Here is a 23,808-nt window from a genome sequence, read left to right on the forward strand (position 1 = left end):
AATAAATAAATAAATGTATAGATTTACCAAACACTGTTAATCTGTAATGGACCAAAAAAAAAAAAACCCCAAACCATAAAAAATGCATAGATGCACTTGAGTGTGTGCGTGGTTGTGTTGGTAGACGTGTCCTCACCTCTGTGGCAAACACACACTGCTCTATCTGCTCTGGGATGATGAACACTGGGTGATACAGACTGTCTTTTGCAAAACTTAGAGGAGGGACGATGATGGACGAATCACACTTCTTACTGTTAGAGAGTGAGAGAGAGAGTGAGAGACGGTTGGTACAGAGATTTTGGACGGGAAATACTTTGTGAAGGTGTGTGAACACTGGACTGATCAGATAACAGACGACAAACATGCTGCGACTCGTCTGCACGGAGCAGACGAGATTTCAGAGACGGGAAAGCAAGAAGGACGAAGACAGGAAACACACACACACACACACACAGACACACACACAGACACACACAGACACACACACAGCCATCAAACCATCGTCGGGTCCTTACAGATCAAACTTGCTCTTGGCCAGGCGCTGTTCATCTTTCGCCAGGTTACAGTCTGCCATTTTGTTTTTAAATATGTTGTCGCCACCGTTCTCAACCAGCGCTGCGTCCTTATTGGACACTTTCAGTTGTCCTCCCGGGATGAGGAAGGCCTCCTTCTCTCTCAAACTGCCCAGTGGCGCTCCTGGTAAGTTCCCGTTATAGGGTCCGCCCCCACCGATCACTGCGTTCCGGTTGTTTACCGTCTCCAGGTCGTTCTTCACAGACGTGGTCATGGCCGCTAGCTCCCGGCCCCGGCGGAGCTGACGCAGAATGTGGACTGCAGCTAAGACCAGCAGAATCAGGGTCACCAGGCCGAGGGCGACTGCGGCAATCAGCGCTGGAGGGACGTTGTGACTCACGGTGGGCTCCGTAGTCGGCCCAGTGACAGCATGAGTGAATGAGTACTCACAGCGAGCGCCCATGAATCCCGGAGGACACTGGCACACGGGGCCGGTGAAGTGGGTGTAACACGTGCCGCCGTTGTCGCAGGGGAACTGGTTGCAGGGGCTGGTGCGCACGGAGCAGTCCTTGCTGGTGAAGCCGAGCGTGCACGTGCAGGTGAAGTCATTGATGCCGTCGACGCAGGTGCCGGCATTGCGGCAGGGGTTGCCAGCGCAGTCGTCGATGTTGGTCTCGCAGCGAGAGCCGGTGAAGCCGAGCCGACAGCGACACATGACGCGGTTCCCGAGGTCCAAACACTGAGCGCCTGCAGAGAGAAAGACAGAAAGGATTTAGTGAACAGCGCACTGTCTGAGGACAGGAAGACAAGAATGACGATTATATGATTGTTGAGAATAAAAAATCATGCAAAAAGATTGCCACCTGCTGTGGTAAATATGCCAGTGGCTGCAAAATTTGCTTAACTCATCATCCAAAAACACAATCTTAATCTTTTGAGTGTCTGGGGCAGGTTAATTTTCATTTGCAAAAGTTGTGGTTACTACCTGATACTTTATTTGGTACTACCTCAGTCGAGTTTTCAAGCAAACTGAAGCAACACTAAAACGTTCAAACACTGCAAAACACTGACTGGTCAGAGAGAAACGTCACTAGTGTGACATGGGCATTTTTTAACATCAATAGCAACTTCATTATTTATTTATTTATAAAAACAGCAGCCTTCAAACTTTGCTGCACACTGCTGTGTACAGTTGTGTAAGTGCACATGTTTTTCTGGTTGCAGACAAAAGGTTTAAGCGAGCGTCACAGTTAGGGTGGTGACACAGCAGTTTCATGCAGCCTCTTTATAGCAATGTGGGCGAACTATCCATGTTGAACACCAAAACAGAGAAAAGGACATGCTGACAAAAATGAGTCGAGTTGAGATGAAGCGGAAACGAGGCAAAAGATGTAGGTTTCATGTTTCTTTCACTAATGTGTGATCTATCTGTTTCAGAAGAATCAAATCAAGACGATTTATCTGCTTTTTGTTTTTTGTGCATAACTGCAATACAAGCAAATGCTTGAAATACTAAATTAAAATCATTAAGATCAAAATAAAAGAGGTGGGGCAAAAGACAGTAGATTTCTTTATTCAAGAAAATGGGAAATTGTCTCCTGACTAGAGCTGCTGGATGTAAAGCTAAAAAGATAAAAAGTTTGTTTTAAACCGTCAATGGATTATTTACTCAGGTGTGTCTTACAGGCTGTAATAGATCTAGACTTGTAAGACTAAACAAAGAGATGCTGCTGACATGATTAAGAGATGCTGTGCATCAAAAAGTCTGTAATGTTCTCAGAAATAAAAAGAACAAAGTGATGTTAGCTCGTGGTGGAATACTTTCTGGGGAAAATTAAGAGGACACTTTCGTTTTTTCCTTATCAATAAAAATAACGTTGCAAAGTGACACAGCATTATTAACACAAACAACTTAGCTAATGTCTGCTAAATTTAATTTAATGTTTCCTGGTAATATTTCAAAGAAGCAGCATAGCAGCAGAAAAAACAAGAGGACCGAGAATGAAGCCTTGCGGGATGCCAGAGTCTAAAACACTTAACATGTCTATGAAAATGTCCTGTTTCTTTGCAATGAACTGCATCAAAACAAAGCTGAACATGTTTCAGCTACTTCACAACCAGTTTAAGAGTTACGTAATGTTATAGAAACTAAAAGTGATTTACTCTGGGTTTTATGAGTTGGTTTTAAAAATGAAATAATCAAAACAATTTAAAACTTTTGAATCCTCTACACTCCCCAAACACAAGAAAAATAGCTCCTAACAAAGACTCCATCTGAACAGAAGTGAGGGCGGAGAGAGAGAGAGGAGAAAGGAGAAAAAAACATATTTATTAAACCATTTCCTCACAACAGATGACGCTAATCAGGAGAGAAATGTGTGTATGATTAGGAACATCCTGAGATTTTTCTTTTTTTTTGAACTGGCACCGGAGTTTACTGTAAAACACTAAAGAGGTTTGTGAGTTAGGAAAGAAACCAACAGCCAACCACAAACTAGACTGACTCCTTTTATATTGTTCCAGTTATTTTATAAGGATTATTAATGATTGCGCACTGAAACCGAAGCTTTCTGTTTGGCCTTTGTTGAGAAAGGGTGACTGAACTTCTGGTGATGTTTAAACTGACCCTGTGGATTTGGACGTGGGGCGACACTCTGAAGCTCAAACTGCAGGCATAACACTGTCAACACAGTCTTGAATCAGCTCCATATTTGGTTGTCCTGTGCAGCTGATGTGTTGCAACACTGCAAACACAGCAGAGTAGAGCCACTACCAACCACTCAGTTTTTTTTCTCTCCGTCAGGCTCACTGAGAGGCAGGAATGATTGCAGATTGAAGATAAGTAGGCGGCAGTTTCGACACGCTAATGAGGACCTGAGGGAGGCCTGACGGCTCGGCTGAAACCAAGAGAGCCGACTTGGCTCGGCATGCAAATGATAACTCTAAGTGTATTGTAATATTCTGTGATAAAGTTCTATATTTAGTGATGGCAGTTCTGTCAGTGGAGCCGTCTGATGCAGATTAAGCGTCTGCCTCTCATAAAAATTGACAGTTTGACTCGACTGGACGTCAATCTGACATGAGCTCAGGAGACCAATACTTTTTTAATACTAAAATATAATCTCTGACCTTTGCAGTGTTCAAAACTTCCAAAGTCAGACATATCCAAACGTTTGAAAAACATCCCTGCTCTTTAAGTTTTATGACCTGTGTTTTTGCATTTTTTTTTCAAATTCCTGTTTACAGCAAATCACTTCCAGCTAACTGTTGGACCTTCTCCAAACAGTTTTCTCTCCCTTCCTGGCAGCCTTTGGATGCAATTAATTTCGCAGCACTTCAAAATCATTGTGCAGAGACATGAAATTTGTTGCTGATTGTGAATACATCGCAATTAACATGCAATTGTTCTGTCTGATCTAAAATTTGAACCCACAGTGCATTCAATCAGAGACAACTCGGAGAATTCGTGAAGTGGGTTGACAACTACACACGTGATCCCATTCCTCTCTTTTTCTTTTCATCTTAATGTGCAAATAAACCAAATGACAAAAAACCAATACAGCTGACACTAGTCTTACATGTCTAAGCTTTTCTATGCAAGGCGATTTAAAGAAAAAAAATCAACAACAAAGCGTTAAACGTAATACACAAGTTGCAAAAAGACCCGTCTGAACATATATTTTGCGTGCCACCGTGAGGTTCAGCGGGCTAAGTGACCTTGTAAAACTCTTTTGGCGCTCAAAAAGATCTGGGCATTTTTTAGAAAGAAATGAGCCGTGGGATCAGCCTGGCGCTGTCTGCTGTATCAGGCTGGGGGCGGCTGCCAGCGCTGGATCCCTGCCCGAGATGAGTGCAACCAGGTAAGAGACAAACGGACAGACAGACACAGAGGTCTGATAGTCACTGGAACTGCCGCTAAAAACAGACTTGTTTAGGACGACAGCAATGTGAAAGATGAAAGAAGATAAGAAATGTTTAAAGGCTCCTTCGTGACAATCCAGGAGATAATCTGCCCTTTGACACACACACACACACACACACACACACACACACAACGTGAAACTTCAAGCCCAAACATCCATGCATCTATTTACAATAAACAAAACAAATCAGAACTGAATTTGATGATTTGTCTTTGAGCATGCCACTTTAATAAAAAAAACATCATCCTGCATCTGCTGAAACAAACTCAGACATTTCTGTGTTCACTGTCTTTTGTCCTTTCCTTTTAGACAATCTGGCAACACAGAAGCATTTAATATTGCACCAACAGAGCTGCCTCCTGCATTTAATCACTCCAATACCAACCATGCTCGCTCTTAAATTTTACATTTTAGAAGTTTGAATGCGCTCATTGATGAGTTTCAGAAATGCAAACTGCAAAGTTACTTCTGGGGAATTAAAAAAGAAGTCCTTTTTAACTGTATAAAAATGTTTTAACTTATGCGTTCTCATGACGAATAAAAAAAAAGGCTGATGTTTATGCGATTAAAATCTTCTTAAAGAAGCAGTGTGCAGAATTTAGTGGCATCTTGCGTTGAAGTTGGAGAGTGCAACAAACTGAATGCTGCTCAGCTCATCCCTTCATTTCCAAGCGTGAATAAAAACTTTAGGTAATGTAAAAATATGAAATGTCCTCATTAGCGCCTAATATTGGTTTGTCTCCTCTAAGCCACTGTAGAAACATGACGGTGCAACATGTTGGGCTCCGTGGAAGAGAAACCGCTCCCTGTGTTGATAATATTGCTTATTTTGAAGTACTAATAGCACAATGATTCTTATTTTCAGGTTATTATACACAAAAAAACTTTATCTTATTTTATTTTTGGCAATATATCCCTCTTAATCCTACACACTGCACCTTTAAGGAACAGTCAGTGCAGTCACTAGAAAAAGTGTTGGCTTCAGATGATTAGACACTAGTTAAGACATATTTATGTGTACTCTCACCAAATCTCTGCAGTATTAATTGTGGCGTTCCACAGGGCTCCCCTCTGGGGCCACTCTTTTTGTAACCCAACAGACTGCTCCTTTTAAAAAATCACTTTAAAAACTGTGGGGTTTGTGTGCATAAACTATAGTTGAAGTCACACTGTTTTGCACAGTTTTCTTTTGCTTTGAATCTTTACACTGAAACAAAGGTGATTGACTTAACTGAGTTATCTAACATGGATCAGCTCCAACTTATGAGTCCTTGTTATTACCAGTGGCCTTTAAGCCATAGTAATCACTATTTTTCTATCTTATTTTCCAGTTCATTAATGTTATCAAACAGCACATACAGTAATCTGCATTAAGAATTTCACACAAAATTCTCTCCTAATTATATATTTTTTTTAAAAAAAGGTACTGAATCTTAATAGAAAGTTTAAAAAACTAACCAGCCTAAAAATAGCAATCCGTGGAGTGGGTGGCAAAATTTGAATATTAAGTAGCCATTTGGCTAGTGGAAAAAAAACATAATTTTGCAATCTGCCCACCATGCTGCACCGAAAAATAATTCCACAGACCTCCATCGTGTGGTCATTATTAAATGATTGATTAATTCGTTTCAGAGTTGTTGTTTTTTTTTTCACTGACCCATTTTAGTGAATTCTTAACGCGCTTCATTGTTTGTGTAAAATGTTGGTATGTTAATGTATCGGAACATTTGAAAACCTCTGGCCATTTCGGACGGTTTGAGTCTTGTTTCAGAGCTTATTATTAATAATAAAACTGCTCTCATGTCCTGAGCTTCTGTTCATGGAGCAGAAATTTCTTGATACTAAGATGCATTGTGATGCGGAAATGGAAAAGTAAGAATTGATGCAAAAATATGACAAGGCTTGAAAAGAACAACTCTGACCGATTAATCATTAATTCCTAAGTAAAATATGTTATTGTGGTTGAAATAACAGCTGACACAAATGAATTTTACAACCTACGTTAAGCAATTAGTGGGAAGTCACCTCCCTGAAGCAATGCTGCTCTTTTGCATTTAGTTGTGGTTGAATATTAGTTTAATCTTACTTTTGTATGATGGAGAAGAGAGAGCAGCAGCAAGTGACGAAAAAACAAACCTAGTATTTTGAAACCGGACGGATGGGCACATTTCAGATTTCATGAACTCATTGGCATGTACTGTATGAGACTTTGTGTAGGCTTTGACTTTGTGCATCTGTCCATCTGTCTAAAAAAATTCTAACCATGCTAACCATGTTAACCGTTTTCACGATCTGAAAGTCTGAAACCATTAAAACTGCAGCAAGCCAGCCAAGAATTGAGGAGGCGCTGTTCATTTTGCCATCCAGCTTCAAGAAAGGGAAGAAAATCAACCAAAGCAAACATTTCTTTCTTTCAGACTTAAATACTTTGTTTGTATGAAGCATTTTTCACTGTAAAAGATTTGAATTTCTCTGAATCAGTCTGTGTAACTGTCTCTGCATTATTAACTGTGGTGTTCCACATGGCTCAACCTTAGGGCCTCTTTTCTTCTGTAATTTCTCTGCAAAATCTGATCCAAATGTATAGTTTTTATGCTGATGACACACAACTGTGTTTCCCCATCTTGAAACTGTGTACTGAATCTGATGGTGAAGGATCAAACTAAAGGTATTCAATTAAATGAGTTTGAGCTGATCGAAATCAATATTCTGGGACACACTGAGATGTTTTTGGAGATTCTTAATAAAGAAAAATGTGCCCTTCATTATTTTAGAAACAATAGAAATAGGCAACATAGGTCTGTTTTATCCTAATGTGTCATTTAAGTTTTAAAACAAACCAGTTCACCATAATTTACGTAGCTTTTGAAGATATTGATCCTAAATCACTGACGTTCTGGTTGCTCGCTTGACTTTGTTGTGGCATCATTCAATCATTGTAACAGCTAATTCTCGTAAATAGTTTAACATTAATTGACACTGGATGAACTGTGGTATATGAATAAATGATTAACTGACTGATAACCCGCCCTTGACGTTACAGAAGTGTTTGACTGAGGTCATCACACAGCAGCAAATAAACAACCAAAGGGGAAGGGTTGTGAAAACCATCATGAGGTTTCACCAAAAACAGGAATGTACTCACTGTAAAAAAAAAAACCATAAAAAAAGCTTCCCTGATGATTGTAATGTTTATACAACCTGCAGCAGGTAGATTCAATCCGTGAGAGTTCAGATCTACAAACAGATTAACTGGCAGAGAAAGGCTATGCAGGTTTCTGACAGCTCGAGTTTTCCTTTGCCTCAATTAAATAACATTAACTGCAGCTAATTATTTTGATCATCTATTCATCAGCTCATTATTTTGGTAGAGGACAAGTCTTTAAGAAGTATCTTATCCAATTAATAGTGCAAAAATCCAAAGCTGCTCAGTTTATCATCATTTATTACAAAGAAAAGTATTAAATTTTCATGTTTAAGAAGAGAAAACCAACAAATGTTGGGCTTTTTTGCTTTAAAAATTACAAAATCAATTACTTTATGATCAAAAGTTTGTCTTAAAACTTTGTATTGATAAGATAACTAGATAATTATAAAGACCTGAGGCTTATATTTGCTGCTGATGAGATAAGCAATGAACACTTAGTCTACAACAGTTATACATGTTTGAACAGCTTTTACAAATGTATTTGTTGATGTTTGCATCAATATTTTTAAGTTTTTTTTTTACCAAAAGGAGTGCAACATGTTTCCTTTTGATCAGATTTTAGGTAGCCTGCAGCTTCTAAAAAGCAGAGAACATGTCTGACTCGACAATAATTCACCATGACATCTTGCTGTTGCGCTCTGCTGCTGTTACCTGTGATTTCAGCTGCTGATCATAGCAACAGAAAACATCTTAAGGTGCAGAAGAAGATTAGGATTATGGAGTCTCATTAGCACTTTGTCAAACAGCGGCACTTTGGGTTGGTGCCCAAACCACCAAACTAAAACATTGGGAATTGACATCCTTGAAACGCGTCAATAATCGTTTTTCTCCAGAATTACAAATTGCACCTTCAAACACAACTCAAATACCTAGTTCTCATGTGTTTGAAACAGAATATCCCGTGATTGTTAATGTGAGTAATTGTCAGCCACAAAGTTACGAGGCAAAACGCCAAAATTCTTGACATGCATCAGTGTCTGGAGCTGCTTCACTGAGAATGAAGGAGAAACTAATTCCAGGAGGCGGCTGAATGCCAGCCGCCTGCAAGTCTCAACTTCTGGAAAGTTATCGACTATCACCGAGTTGGATCAGCTGTCTCCAAGGCTTGGCTGTTGTTTTATGGCTTTTGTAAAAATGGAACCTATCTGGCAAGTACTGACAAGAACGTCCTAAAAAAAAAACCAAGACTCTTCTCATGTGCATGCCATGTTCTCCATGTTTTAATAATTTTGTTCGTAATGAGTTTGCAGCATCAGATTGATTCAGTAAGTGCTGGTTGGTCTCATTAACAAGAGGAAAGCAGGTCCATGCCGGCCGCGTTGACAGATGAAATGCAAAAAATGATTTTGCAGATTTGCCTACAGACAACTCTGCTTTTGGTGGCATATTTGTGACGGGGCTCTCTTCCTCCTCCGCTGTCAGCGTTTTCAAAATCCCTAAGGCTATGTAGTACAAGCAAACTAACCAAATCCAGACAAATCGCCACATTTCGTTTTAGTGCTGAAACAACAACTAGCTCCGAACTTGCACCTGAAACGCTAAAACTACTCTTAATGTTTTAAGTGGCGTTTCCTTTTGCAGGAATTTAGCCGTCTTAATGCCGATGTTCGCCTCCAAACACGCAAATGTTCCACCAACACACACTCCATCCCTACTTTCATTTGCAAGGGCACCGTTTCTGCATCCAGAGCAACTGGCCAAAACAACTGTAATTAGTTTTAAGAAATACATACAAGCCAGAGCGTTTTTTCTTTCTTTTTGGTTGCGTTTTTTAAAAATAATGGGCTCACCCAGACCTTTCTCCAGTGCTGACACAGTGCAGAAAAGAAGTTTAGAGATAGGTCTGGCTGTTCTGACAGACTGGTACTGGATTTGAGGTTTTGGTGCACCTGGTTAATGATGACACCTTTGTGTCATATTCTTTCAAAAATAATTAAAATACCTGTCAATGTTAATATTGGGAAAGATGTTAATTCCTAATGTAATGGCTCCGCAAATGTGTTTTCATTGCAACCAGCACCTGTACACCGGTTTGTGATTTTCATGATTAGGACAGCGGGATGGTGTTTACTGCAAAGCCCTCCGAGGCAAAGTGTGATTAGTGATACTGGGATTATAAATAAAATATAATTGAACTGAATATTTTGCATACACAGTAGCAAATAAAGCTTTTTTTTTTACATGACTTTTAACAGCATCACGCTCATACCTCATTTCTTAATAAAGTCTGAGGCCACTGATGCTGGTCGGGGGACGAGACGGATAAAATACAAAGCAGCAGCAGCATGTAAATCTGACTATTTAAATTGTTACACTATTGCAGGAGTTTGTTTTTTTGATGCAACAGAGTAAAAGTAAAGCAGCAGGTTAGAGATGGTTCATACCATTAGCGCAGGGGTTGCTGCTGCATCTGTCGATCCTCTTCTCACAGTTGGATCCCGTGAACCCGGACGGGCAATGGCAGCTGTACCCGCCGGCGACGTTCTCAACGCAGGTTCCTCTGTTAAAACAAGGTCCGTCTGCGCACGTCATGGCGCTGATCTCGCAGTTCTTCCCGTAGAAGCCCTGAGGACACTCACACGAATAATCGTTCTCCAAATCCTGGAAGAAAGACGTGGGGAGAAAACAGGGTGAAGGGGGGAGGAAGAGAAGATTTCTCTGCTGTCTGATATCACGCTTTTATCGATTTTTCTGTCCTTGTTTGATGGTTATTAAGTTATGCAGCAGACTTTCTGAAAGATTCTGCAAAAAAGCTATTTACTACATGACTAGAATTTGATAAATAATGATCTAGAAGTTTTCCTGCGTGAGCTCAGTGAAGACGAGACCGTCAGACGTGTCAGTGCGTTGACTCACTTTGCAGCTGCCGCCGTTCTTGCAGGGGTTGCTGTCACACTCGTTGGTCTCGATCTCGCAGTTTTTGCCGGTGAACCCGGGCCGGCAGGTGCAGGTGTAGCTGCCCTGACCGGTGTTTGTGCACGAGGCATCATTCTGGCACGGCTTGTGGTTGGTGCAGTAGTTCAGATCTGGAGTTTAGAAACAGAATGAGAGAAACAGCAAAGTTCGGTTAATCAACCAACTCAAAAGCAGAGTTGGTAAACAGAGGGAAAAAATCTTTTCAACATTATTACAGTTTCATTTCTTGCAAAAACTACTTATGAAGTCATGGAGATAAAAATAACTCCCCTTTAACAAAATCTCCACTATAGCAATGTTTTAAGGCTTTTTTGGGACTAAAGCAGTAGATCATGTCAATGATTATTTTCTTCTTTATGTTCATCTTTCATCTGCCACCTGGCACCACACGGGAAATGGCTGCGAATAGTTTTAAAACAATATCTTATATTAAAGTTTGTGCAACAACAAAAATATGTTGTTAATAATGATACACTTCACTGTACAGGACTAATTGTGGGTTTTTAAATGGTTTTCTTACACAATTTTTTTTATGTTTGAGAACTAGCCCAGATAGGATGAAAGAGATCCTGGATAACATAAATTAAATCAAAATCAAGTCTACTTAATAAATGAAGCTGTTGAAAGAGGTGGCATGCTGTTATTGTCTCTTTTGTGGCAAATAAGTGACGAGAAACCTACCTAAATATATGTTGTACAATGCTGATATTTTTCTCGAGAACTGAATGAGTTTGGTGCAGGTCTTGTCTTATCATGAGTTTGTGTGTTTTTTGCATTTTTTGTGGGTTGAGCACCCTAAATGTCAAAACCTTATTTGCCTCCCAGAGACTAAAAAGAGAAGGTTAATTTGTATAAAACAGCCAAATAAAAACTAACTAGTAGCACATGATGTGATGTTTGTGCACCAGATTCACATTCTCCTGAGCTTAGCACTAATTAAGCTATTTACCTCTAAAGTTTTTTAACACGAAGCCAATGAACATTTTCTGTGTCCCCTCAGATGTTGGCAATATTTAAATAGCCAATATCCTGGTTTCCCGTCTTAGATTTACAAATGTTTCAGATCTGAAAAGGTGTGTCAGACATCACGACAACATCTGGCAGTTTCGCACCAACTCAAACCTCCTCATTAATAAGCAAACATAGAGACTGTAAAACAATTAGCAGCTATTTAGCATGTCCTACTCATAAATCTGTGTCTGCTCCGACTATTTTAGGACGCAGTTAAAACTCTGGGGTTTGAAATGCTCGGCTGTTTGGCGATGTATTATTAGCCAAAGCTATAGTACGCCTATTTATCATAATGACTGTCCTGTTAATCTTAGGGTTAGTTGGGTTTTGATTTAAGCTTTTGATCTTAAAAAGGCTCAAACATTAGTCTCTTAATAGGCAGTAATTAAGTAAGAACTTGTCCATGAGTCACAAATAAAAATTAGTTCACTAACCAAATTCATCACATTTACATTGAGGTGGACACTAAAATGTTGAATAAAATGAAATGAAATAAAATGAGTGATACATGCACATGCATGTGTGTTTTTGCATGATAAACTAATGCAATGTCTTTTTGAAGTACAGTAAATAAGACTGTCGTAGTTTTGGGAGGCACTCTGTTCAGATTTGCCAATATGCAGATGATAAACCGCTTTATACAAAAGTGAAACTTTTCACAGTTACATCATTTACAACTGAACTTTATATTTAAAGCAGAATGTTAAAACGTTTTATTCTCCAAACAAGCAGCTGCAAAAATCTTAGAGTGCAACTGTGCTACAACGATACTTTCTTTAGTTTTCTTTCACTTCCTTCACTGCAGCAGTTTACTTCACCCTGTTAGTCTTTCCTTCCTTCTCTGACAAATATCATTGCTGTAGTAAAAATCATGAATGCAACTTACTTGCATTGTAGCTTCTTTTAATCAATAAAGCCCACAGCGTTTCACACGGATGATTGTTACTGATGTAAAACGAGCTCATGCATTAGACGTGATGTAAAGAAGATGCGATTTCATGGTGTGAATTTCAAAGTGAAGGAAGAGAAAAAAGTGACAGAAGAAAAGAAGAGAGTGTAAACCATAAGTTTAGGACCATTTCAAGTGGAAACAACAAAATAAAATGGACAGTGCCTCTGTAACAAAACCAAACAAATGTACTACAATCGAAGAGCGTCGATGCTTCAACATCTCAACAGACAGCATCCGGTTCTTGGAGCACATCTAACACAATTACCTTGTGTCAGCAGCATTTAAAGAAAATCAGTGCGACTGCTCCTTTAATTAGGACTGTAATGTAACGGCTATTTAAAAATGTTAATCAATATGCTAGTTAGTTGTAGTTCTGAAAGTTAAGTTGCACAACCTAAAGGGAACATTAATAATGATGATTATAATAATAACATGAATTATATTATCATTATGTAATAAAGTGGTAGTATTGTTGTTGTTGTTATCACTTTAATTGTTGACTTTGTTTAAGTTATGTATATCTTTTTAAATGTAATCTGAAATATTTTGTTTTGTTTTGTTTGGTTTTGTTTTAGCATTTCAGAAAATGTTTTCTTCAAAACCCAGAATGTAATACGACACTTAAATGCACTGAATGGTTTTAGTTATTACAGATAATATTATTGTCTACAAAAGCATTTTATATAGCAAAGTATTTCTTAGCCACTGACTTGATAGTCACTGAAATAATCTGTAGCATGTGCAGTTACTAAAATAATAAATAGCTGTGGCGCTAAACTGCAGTTTAATGAATAAATGATAATGAAGAAAACTACTGCAGTGTGTGAATAAAAACAAATTACGAACATGTTTTATGTAATGCTAACGTTGCCTGAGAAAGTTGCATAAGTGTTCAAACTGACATTGTTCTTTTTGGCCAAATGATACAATTAATATATATCTTATCAATATATTATCTATCCTATACCATCCAAGCATCCTTTAGTTTCATTTCATTACATTGCTGTTTATAAACCAACGAGCAGAGATTTGAGACTTGCTCGTGATGGTTGATCTCACGTATTCTGACAGTTTGGTTAAATGTAACGTTATCGTGGAGATTTAACAGTTAAATGTTCATGTGCCAGCAGGATATCCGATTTGTGCGAACTTAGAGTCAGCTGATGAATAATGTTGTTTTTAACGGTATGGTGGCAATAAAATAAAATAAAAAATGGAAGAAACAATTGACATATGTGTGAAAATGATGGCGAGAATTTTTAGACTCCAGAAGCTCATCAATATTATCTCGCAACAATTAGCCCCATCATCGTCAGACCGAAACAAAAATTGGAGTTAGTCTGAAATGTTTCATTCTTAGTCCAATTTCCGAGGGATATTTTGTACAGCCGTCAATTAAAATGCCTTTGGGCAAAATTAAATAGGCCACTGATAGTCACCTTACAGTCTGTGGGCCACATACAGTGCTGGGTCGTCCCCCAGCCATTTTTTATTTACATTGAAAATCGTTTCAATCATACTGGGAATTTTTGTTGTGAAAAAAACATAAAATAGAGCTTGTTCATCAAAAAAAAGGATTCTAGCTTCCTGTCGTTTTGCAAAAGTGGCCCCCGAGCAATGCAGGTTGAGCATCGCTGGGATAGACAGTCAGACCAATGAAACGTGATAAAACGCTGAGCGACGGGCAAACAGCGTGCAGAAACAAGCTGTGACGTTCAGTATGTCTGTTTAAGGTTTTGCCGACAGAATTTGAAAATCGTACTACAACGGAAAGTTGCACGGTCGTTCTCCAAAACGCCTCATCTAACCTGCCTCATATCAGATAAACAGCCAGCAGTTTGTAGTTCTAAAAAGGTTCTGAGAATGGCACAACGCAACGTTTTAATAACGTTTTCAGCAAGTTCTTTTAGTTAACATATCACATTATAGGAATGTTTCATAAAAAAAGTAATCTCAGTCCTCAATAACATGCTCTGAATGTTGCTTTTAAAATGTTCTTCCTTGGTTCTCATGTAACATTGTGGGAACGTTTTACAAAAGAACATTTAATGATCTGTCAACTCTTAACGTCACTAAAACATCCTCAGAATGTTGCAGTTAAAACGTTAGATCTTAGTCAGTATTTAACCTTAAAGGAACATTGTTTGAAATGATAAACATCCTTAAAATGTTCTTTAAATATATATATTTTTTTTTAATTATTGCAATTTGTAGGGAACGTTAGCCAATGTTATGGGAACGTTCCCTGCTGGTGTGGTACACAGTTGTGATTGGCTCGACCCATTTCCTTTTTTGTGTTTATGTTGCTTTGTTTTGTGCAAATAAACATTAAACTCAAAACCTTAAACGCAGATCAGACACATCGACAGAGCAAAAAAAAAAAGAAAATACAAGCTCGCAGATTTGCCTGTTAGCCACGCTACACAACAACAACATATCCCACAACTATCTGCAGACATGATGTCGACTTTGAAAATCCGCGACAGGTTTGATGATCTGCAGGTAGAAATAAACAGAAAAAAGCAGGTAGAGCTCTGCTGTGAGCTAAAATCCTGCAGAAACGATCAGATTATTACATTTATTTACATTTGTTCCTGTTAAGGAACAAACATCTAATTAACATTTAATGACTTTTAATTTATGCCATCTGCAAATGTCAACCAAAGCCAAAGCTCAATTACAAGAACAGGCCGCACTTCGTCTGAAGCTGACATGAAGTTTGGCCATTTAAAAGCTGGTTGGTGACGTGTTTTGTGAGTCAGTATTTGAGTTTAAAAGGCACTGTTGAGGGTAAGTAAAATGCTTCTTTTTTGCCCTTAAACTGCAAAAAACTGACAAAATCACGTGTTTAGAGTAAAAAACCTAAAATGCTTCTTTTTTGTGTTAAACCTGAATAAATCTGACAGAATATTGTGTGTTTTTAGGGTGAGACGCTGAGTGAAAACCTAAAATGCTTCTTATTTTGTGCTCAATCTGGATATAATTGTTGTGTTTTTAGGTCAAACAAGAAATAAAAAGCTAAAATGTATTTTGTGCTAAAAGTGCAAAAAAAAAGAATCACGTGTGTTTGGTGGATGAGCCAGAGATAAAACCTAAAATGATTCTTTTATTGTGCTAAAACTGGATAAATCTGACAGAATCACGTGTGTTATTGATTGTACAAAAACCTAAAACGTCCCTTTTTTTACGCTAAAACTAGGAATTTATCCGACAGAATTGTGTGTTTTTAGGTGAATCGGCGAGTAAACCTTAAAAGGCTTCTATTTTTGTGCTAAAACTGAAAAAAAAACCTGACAGGATCATGTGGGTTTTGGATGAGCCTGTAAGTCGAAACCTAAAAGGTTTTTTTTTGTTTTTTGGGAGGCCAGCCCTGTAAACGGGAATCTCCGTGAGTGAGTGAGTGAGTGATGGAGTTGCAGCATTGGTCAGTGCGACTGATGGCTGTTGTTATTTTCAGATTAAATAGGCGCGGACACTGTGGACACGGACGCGGTGGACACACTGACAGATGCTGACAGTGTGTATTTCTGTCACGTTATTTCTCGATGTCTGTAAGCAGTGTAACATGGCAGCGTGGTGGAAAAAAGACGCACAGCTAACGAGCCACCCGCTGTCGTTACACATGAGCCTACATTTATTTAAACTTTACCAACTGATTCGTGTTTCAGTGTCTGAACGCCGCCGTTATGACAGAAAAAAAATTCTCTGTTTGTGAATCGGCGGCGAGGGGACGATTCATAAACTACCCGCGGAGCTCGGCTCTGAGGCCTCCGGTCACACGGAGACGTTTGTCCCGAGCGGAGCTGCAGAGGGCTCCCCTCCGCTGACTGCGTCTAACGTTAAGCGTATCGTTCTGCAGTTAAAGATGTATTTATGTTAAATTTTGGGCGGGACCACAACAACACATTTCATACACCTCTGGTTCTAAAAAAAAACCAGAGGTGTATGAAAAGGCTAAAAAAAACCAAATAAAATAAACTGAACATTTGGCGTATTTCAGCATCTCATTATTTCTGCAAAGATTAACTAAATGCAAGAACACAAGCTGTATTCACAAGCCTCCGCTCTCCCTGATCAGCCTCGTCCTGTCGCAGAAAAGACGGACAAGCAAAAGGAATTTCTCAAAAAAGAAGCATATGATTGCAGGTTTACAGAAACCTATAAAAAGTTTCAACCAATATCACGACAACTCATCTCTGATGCAGTAATCACAGGAAATAATCAGCTCAAAATTCACCATAATTACTAATCAAACACAAATTTTTCGGTAATGGGCATTTGGGTTTTTGAGTGAGCCAAGAAATAAAAACTTTAAATGCCTCATTTTTTCTTCTTAAACTGCAAAAACCTGACAGGAGCATGTGCGTTTTGGGGTTAGCCAGTAAGTAAAAACTTAAAATGATTCTGTTTTGTGCTAAAATTGCAAAAAATTACAAAATCATGTATCGCTTTGGCTGAGAAAAGGAATAAAAACCTAAAATGCTTCATTATATTGTGCTAAAACTGCAAAAAACTGAAAGAATAATGTGTGTTTTTGGATGAACCGGTGTGACTGAAGCTAAAATGCTTTTTTTTGTGCTAAAACTGGGAGACGATGACAGAATCATTTGTGTCTTTGGGTGAGCTAAGAAATAAAGACCTTATATGCTTCTTTTTTTTTTAGATTAAACTGCACCAAACGGATGAAATTATGTGTGTTTTGGGCTGAGCCGATGAGTAAAGACCTAAAATACTACTTTTATTGTGCTAAAACTGCAAACGATGGACAGTTATGTGAGTTTTCAGTTAAGCCGGTGAATAAAATCCTAAAATACTTATTTTTTTCTGCCAAAACTGGGAAAAAGTAACAGAATCGTGTGTTTTAGGGGTGAGCCAGTGAGTAATAACCTACAATGCCTCTTTTTTTGTGCCACAACTATAAAACAAAGAAAGAAAAAATCATGGTTATGGGTAAAGCCAAGGGATAAAATCCTAAAACGCTTCTTTTTCTGAGCTAAAATTGGGAAAACATAACAAAATAAAACCAAACAAAATCATTTTTGTTTTTCCAAGTAAGCCAGTAAGCAAAAACCTAAACTGCTTCATAAATCAGAAAGAATGGTGTGTATTTTGGGTGAGTCAGTGAGTAAACTCAGCCAGTTGCCCTTTGACCTGAGCCGCCGAGCCGTTTTTGGACGTTGAACGCACCTTCGTTGCAGTACAGTCCTCCCCATCCCTCCTTGCAGTTGCACTGCCAGGGCTGCTGGCACGTCCCGTGGAGGCAGCCGGGGTGTCGGGCGCACTCGTCGCAGCGCGCGCCCTGCCAGCCCTGCCGGCACACGCACTCCCCCGGAGACTCGCAGAAGCCGTGCTCCTCGCTGCACCCCGCTGCACAGATGGCTGATGGGAGGAGGAGAAGGGAGTCAAAGGAAGAGAGGGAAAGGGAGAAAGGGGGGAGGAAGATGGAGAGAATATTACTATGAGTGTGTGTGTGTGTGTGTGTGTGTGTGTGTGTGTGTGTGTGTCTCATGTTCTTCAGTCAATCACAAAACAACCCCCTCCTCCCCTGTCAGGGCCTCACTCACACACACACACACACACACACACACACACACACACACACACACACACACACACGCCTACAAGTGCTTGTTAAGTACTGAACGAAGCAGCTGGCTCGCACAACAAAAGCAACACATGCCGTCTCTTTTCACGCAAGGCAGCGCACATNGTGTGTGTGTGTGTGTGTGTGTGTGTGTGAGTGAGGCCCTGACAGGGGAGGAGGGGGTTGTTTTGTGATTGACTGAAGAACATGAGACACACACACACACACACACACACACACACGCCTACAAGTGCTTGTTAAGTACTGAACGAAGCAGCTGGCTCGCACAACAAAAGCAACACATGCCGTCTCTTTTCACGCAAGGCAGCGCACATTAAGCTCCAGCGCGTGTCCCTGTTAAAACGGGCGGGCCGGGGGACGACTGTTGAGCTAAAAACAAAAGGAGCAGACCTCGAGTGCGCGCGCGCACACACACACACACACACACACACACACACTGGAAACAACAGAAGCTTCAAGATCCTTTTTTTTGTTCTGCACAGGAGCAGCGACGGCGTTGACAACTGCTTGACTTAACAATTTCAAGGCCGCTGGACAAAAAAATGAAGCTTCAAGGGTCCTTTTCTTTCCCCCCCCCACACACACACACACACACACACACACACACACACACACGCCTCCTCCCTCCCAATCTCAAGAGACGTTTAGATAAAAACAGAGGGAGACAAGGAGGAGGAGGAACAGTACTGTTAAAAATAAACATTTTACAGCCAAGTTTGGTTCTTTAATAAAGAAACATCAGACTCAGCCTGTAACTGATGTGGTGGAAGTCAAAACTTTCCTTTTTTCTTCCAAAATTAAAATAATCAGCGCTGCTGTCTGGATGACAAAAAGCAGTGAAGCTCTTTTCAAATCTCGTGTTCGAAACTTACAGCAACCTTTAAAAAAACAAAACTTACATTTTTTGCATTGACTGAATTTGAGAAAACAAGTTGAATCACTACAAAATTACTTCAACTTGTCTTCTGAAATTCAGTCTACTTAAATCTTTAAGGCAGCTCAGACACTTAACTTTTTTAAATTACAACAAATAGCTTATTTTGAAGTACACTAAGCGACATTATACTGTAATATACAGTGAATTTATGTTTGTTTTCTTTTTGCATTTCAGGTAAAGTTTCTTTGAGTACTTAGAAAAGCACCATCTTATTTGAATTCTAGAAAGTTAGTTTCCAGGCCACATTATATTCTTAAGTTGACTGAATTTAAATAGACAAGTTGAGGTAATTGTCCCTACAAGAATATTATAGGCCTGTTCTGAAATATTAAATAGATAGTGTAGCAGATAAAATGGTTTTCAGAGTCATACAGTCACTTTAAATTCACACTGAAAAAATAAACAATTTGTTTTCACTTTAAAAAGTTAGTTTCCAGGCTGCCTTAACAAAATCTGGTTGGCTTAATTTGTTGAATTGTTTAAAAAAAAATCCCTTTTTTTTAAGTTAAAACAAATTGTTTATTTTTACGGTAAGTCAGTAAGAAATGTTACACAGTAAAAACAAACTTTGTTTTGACTTAAAAAAAGCTGATGTCCAGGCTGTCGGAAAATTTTAAGTTGACTGAATGTAAGAAGAAAAGTTGAGATAATGATTTAACTTATCTTCTCAAACTCAGTCAACTTAAAGAAAAATTGCAGCCTGCAAACTAACGTTTAAAATTATGACAAAGTTTCTTCTTACAGTGTATAGACTGTTTATAAACATGAAAGAGACACTGCACTGTAAAATTACACAATTTGTTTTAACTTTGATAACGTTAGCATCCAAAACACAGTTTGTAGTGATTTTGAAATGATTCAACTTGTCTCAACTTAAAAATTTAAGGAAGTCCAGATACTAACTTTTTAAAGTCATAACAAAGTTTCTTTTATCTGTGTATGGTTTATAAATGAAAACATGTATGAGTATGAGTAAAAGCTTCAAACAAACTTTTGTGTCCCCACAACAATATTATCAGATTGTTTAAAATATAAACCAGTTACTGTCGCAGATTAAGAGCTTTCCAGTGGTGTGCTGTCACTTTAAGTTCACACTGTAAAAAAACATTTTTAAAAAATGTTTTAACTCAATAAAAGTTTGTGTGCAGGCTGACGCAGAATTTTAAGTTGACTTAATTTGAGAAGACAAGTTGAGGTAATTTTGCAAAAATTCAACTTGATTTCTCAAATTCAGTCAACTTAAAATTTTAAGGTAGCCCGGACACTAACTTTTATTAAGTTAAGATAAATAGTTTCTTTTGACAGTGCACTGTAAAGCACTGAAGACACAAATTAAACTACAAACTGAATGTTGCAACAACTTAAAGGACCATTTTGGTGTTTTTGGCACATTTTAGCCCATTTACTTAAAAGAGTTAAGTGTTTTTATTCCGTGTTGGAGTGTTAAAGTGCATTTGGTTTGAGATGTTCAAAAGCTCTGAAACTCTTAAAGTTTAAGTGATTTGAAGAGACACACAGCAAACAGCAGAGACAGCTTAGAGTTGAGACTTACGGTCCGAGCACCACTCGCCCCTCCAGCCCTCCAGGCAGCGGCGGCTCCCGTCGTCGTCGCACGTGTAGTGTCCGAAGGTGTCGTTTCGGGGACGGCAGTAGGCGGAGCAGGCCTCGCCGTGGTAGTGCTCGGTGCACACCACGTGGTAGGAATAGCGCAGCTCGCTCTGGTTGCCAAAGTGCACGTCCTGGGACCACTCCTCCCCGACGGTCAGCCTGCGGCGGGTCGCCAGCCGGCTGATGAGGTTGTTCTGGTTCTCTGGAGGGAAGAAATGGGGGCAGTTTTATCGTTTGAGGTCTAGTTTTAAAAGAAATAACATCCTGAAAATATGTTAAAATAATGCAAAATCTCATTCATGTTCTATAATCTATAAACCTCTTTGTTTCAACTTAACGAAAGTTAATGTCTGGACTGCCTTAACTTTTTAAGTTGATTGAATTTGAGAAGACAAGTTGAATCATAACAAAATTCTCTCAACCATTCTTCTGAAATTCAGTCAACTAAAAGTTTTAAACACACACATAAAACCCCAAAAAAAGAGTTAGTGTCCTGGCTGCCTTGAATTATTAAGTTGACTGAATTTCAGAAGATACACTAAAACAAAGAGTCACTTTTTACAGTGTGTGGTTAGTTTGTTTGTCTGCAGGAGTTTCTACTTTCTCAAATGGTGAAGAAAAATTATGAAAAATGAGTTTTATGTGGACTTCACAGCAGAATAAAAGACTTCCAGTGTGTTAAAAATATTTAGAGGTTTTTAACATCCTCTGGCTTCAAATTTAAACAGATATATCACACCTGGACTCATGCTTTAAAGGTGTTTTCTTATTCAAGCATGCACCTTTTTTCTTTATATATATTGTTTGAGTGTGTGTGCGTGTGCGTGTGTGTGCGGTCAGAGGGAAACAGTCGCCGCCTGGCGGTGACGCAGCAGCACAGCAGCAGCAGTATTTTAGCAGTATAAGCAGTACTTTATAGTATTTTATTACCTGTAGACTCGAGTCCTGAAGACTCCGCGTTCCAGGCTTCAATAATCAGAGAGAAAGTTCCCTGAAAGAGTCAGAGAGGATGCATTAATCAATGACCAGATGCATTACGTGATCTATAACCGCACATGCACATGTGTGGTCCTGCAGGAGAGTCCATTTTTTCGTTTATCAACTTATTCATGAAAGTCAAATAAACGCATGACGACCTGGAACCATCCATTAAAAGCATCTGAGAATGTGCCGTTCAATGTGAAATAAAATGTTTTAAAAACATGAATGTGACACGGACAGATCACTGCAGGGCTAAAGGTGTTAAAATTCCGACTTTTGCAGACAAACGGTGTGATTTTCGTCACCTACCGGCCACTTGAAGTGAAACGGCACCCTGATGGGCGCGCTCCCGGAGATGGAGTTGGAGTCGGCGCCGAAGATCTCAGTGAGCGCGGTGCCGTACGTGCACGGCGGCTCCGGGTTGATAACGTCCTGCGAGTGCTTGAGGCACACGCGGAAAAAGATCTGGCAGTCCCGGGACTGGTAGCGACACACGCCGCGCGAGCTGGTGAAGGAGTCAATCTTCAGCTCGAAGACCCCGGAGGAGAGGGCCTGCAGAGGAGGGAGAGAAAAGTCAGTGAAATGTCAGGAATAAGAAAATCATGTGCAAACATCATTATTATTATTTTTAATGCACTAAACAGATAAACGCAAAGTCACAGCCCGATCTCCGCTGCAAAATTGACCATGTGTTTTTATTTTATTTCTGCAGACGTCGATGATATTTGTGTCTAGTAAGTTTCTTTTCTGCACCATGAGGCATCCATACATGTGTTTAAATTAAATAAAAATAACTGAAACCTGCAGAAATGATGTAGGACTGTGAATAAAACAGAAAAGAAAAATGGAGCTCGGTGCGTAAAAGCGCACTTCTCCACACCTCCCCAGAAAGCGCACAGAAAACCTCAAACCAGCGGAGCTCCGGAGTGAAAAACATAACCTGAATTCCTCCGAGTGTGCTGTCAGAGCGACTCACCGTCTGCGCGGATCCAAACAGCAGGAGACACGACAGGAACAGACGCGCCATGGCGTGTCGGCGCGGAGGCACAAAGCTCCGGTGCAAGGTAACAGGTTAATGATCAGTGCGTAAAATCCAAACGGGTCCGGAGGAAACGGGGAGCTTCAGCAGGAGACACAGAAACGCTCCGGGGAGAAACGGGGTGACGGTGAGAGGAGCAGTCAGTGTGTGTGTGTATGTGTGTGTGAGTGTGAGTGAGTGTGTGTCGGCGGGCTGGATGCAGAAAAAGAGAGTAAAGATCCGCTCGGCTGCTGAACTCTGGACTGTAGCAGCTGCAGTAACACCTCCGCTTTATACAGAGGAGGGGCGGGGGGAGGAGAAGGGGTGTGTGAGGGAGAGGGGAGGGGGGGAGCGCTGCAAAAAATATCCACCTGAAGAACAAGTCCTCCTCCTCCTCCTCCTCCCCCTCTTTTGCTGCCGAGAAACAGAAACTTCAATTTGCTCCTTCAATCAGTCAAAACTTCCCGTCAAACAGGCGGTGGAGAGAGAAGCATTCAGACTTAGAAGTATCTTAAAATGGTTTTAAAAAAAATACACCTACAAAACTCACAATTATTTTTCAAAAAGGAAAAACACACCTCCAAAACAAAACAAATATTTAAAGAAAAATATGACAGAGCTGGTCTGGGCTTAAGCCCCCAGTGTCCTGAAATCCCCGAAACGCCCCTGAGCTCCTAAATGTATGTCATGTAAACATGAGCAGGAGTGCGCGGGGGAAGGTGGGACATTTCTTGCAGAGTGGAGGGCCAAGGAGTCTTCACTGCAGCGATGCATGGGGGGGGGTGTGGGAGGGGGGGGCGGAGGAGGAGGAGGTGTGGGGGTGTAGTAGGGGCCCCTGCTTTGATTCGCTTTCACCGCTGAGGGGACAATTACAGCGGAGCAATAGAACAAACTGTCAGGCGACAGAAGCAGCAGCCAAACGCTCCTTTTACTGCCACACACACACACACACACACACACACACACACACACACNCTTCCACCGCTGAGGGGACAATTACAGAGGAGCAATAGAACAAACTGTCAGGCGACAGAAGCAGCAGCCAAACGCTCCTTTTACTGCCACACACACACACACACACACACACACACACACACACACACACACACACACACACACACACACACACACACACA

At 40.0% G+C, this 23,808-nt stretch overlaps 1 protein-coding gene across 1 annotated transcript; it reads right to left on the minus strand.

Annotated features, from left to right (window-relative positions):
* Positions 1–36: 36 nt before the first annotated feature.
* dlc (deltaC) lies at positions 37–23,066 on the minus strand. Its single transcript, XM_042486882.1, has 10 exons — positions 22,631–23,066; positions 21,964–22,206; positions 21,604–21,664; positions 20,618–20,875; positions 17,711–17,902; positions 10,501–10,670; positions 10,029–10,245; positions 516–1,260; positions 97–251; positions 37–41 (listed from the first exon to the last, which is right to left on the minus strand). Exons 1-10 carry the CDS (start codon positions 22,679–22,681, stop codon positions 37–39), a joined length of 2,097 nt encoding a protein of 698 aa, XP_042342816.1. The 5' UTR covers positions 22,682–23,066.
* Between the last annotated feature and the right edge of the window lie 742 nt (positions 23,067–23,808).

The sequence above is a fragment of the Plectropomus leopardus genome, chromosome 5 (genome assembly GCF_008729295.1).
Source record: "Plectropomus leopardus isolate mb chromosome 5, YSFRI_Pleo_2.0, whole genome shotgun sequence".
Classification (NCBI taxonomy): domain Eukaryota; kingdom Metazoa; phylum Chordata; class Actinopteri; order Perciformes; family Serranidae; genus Plectropomus; species Plectropomus leopardus.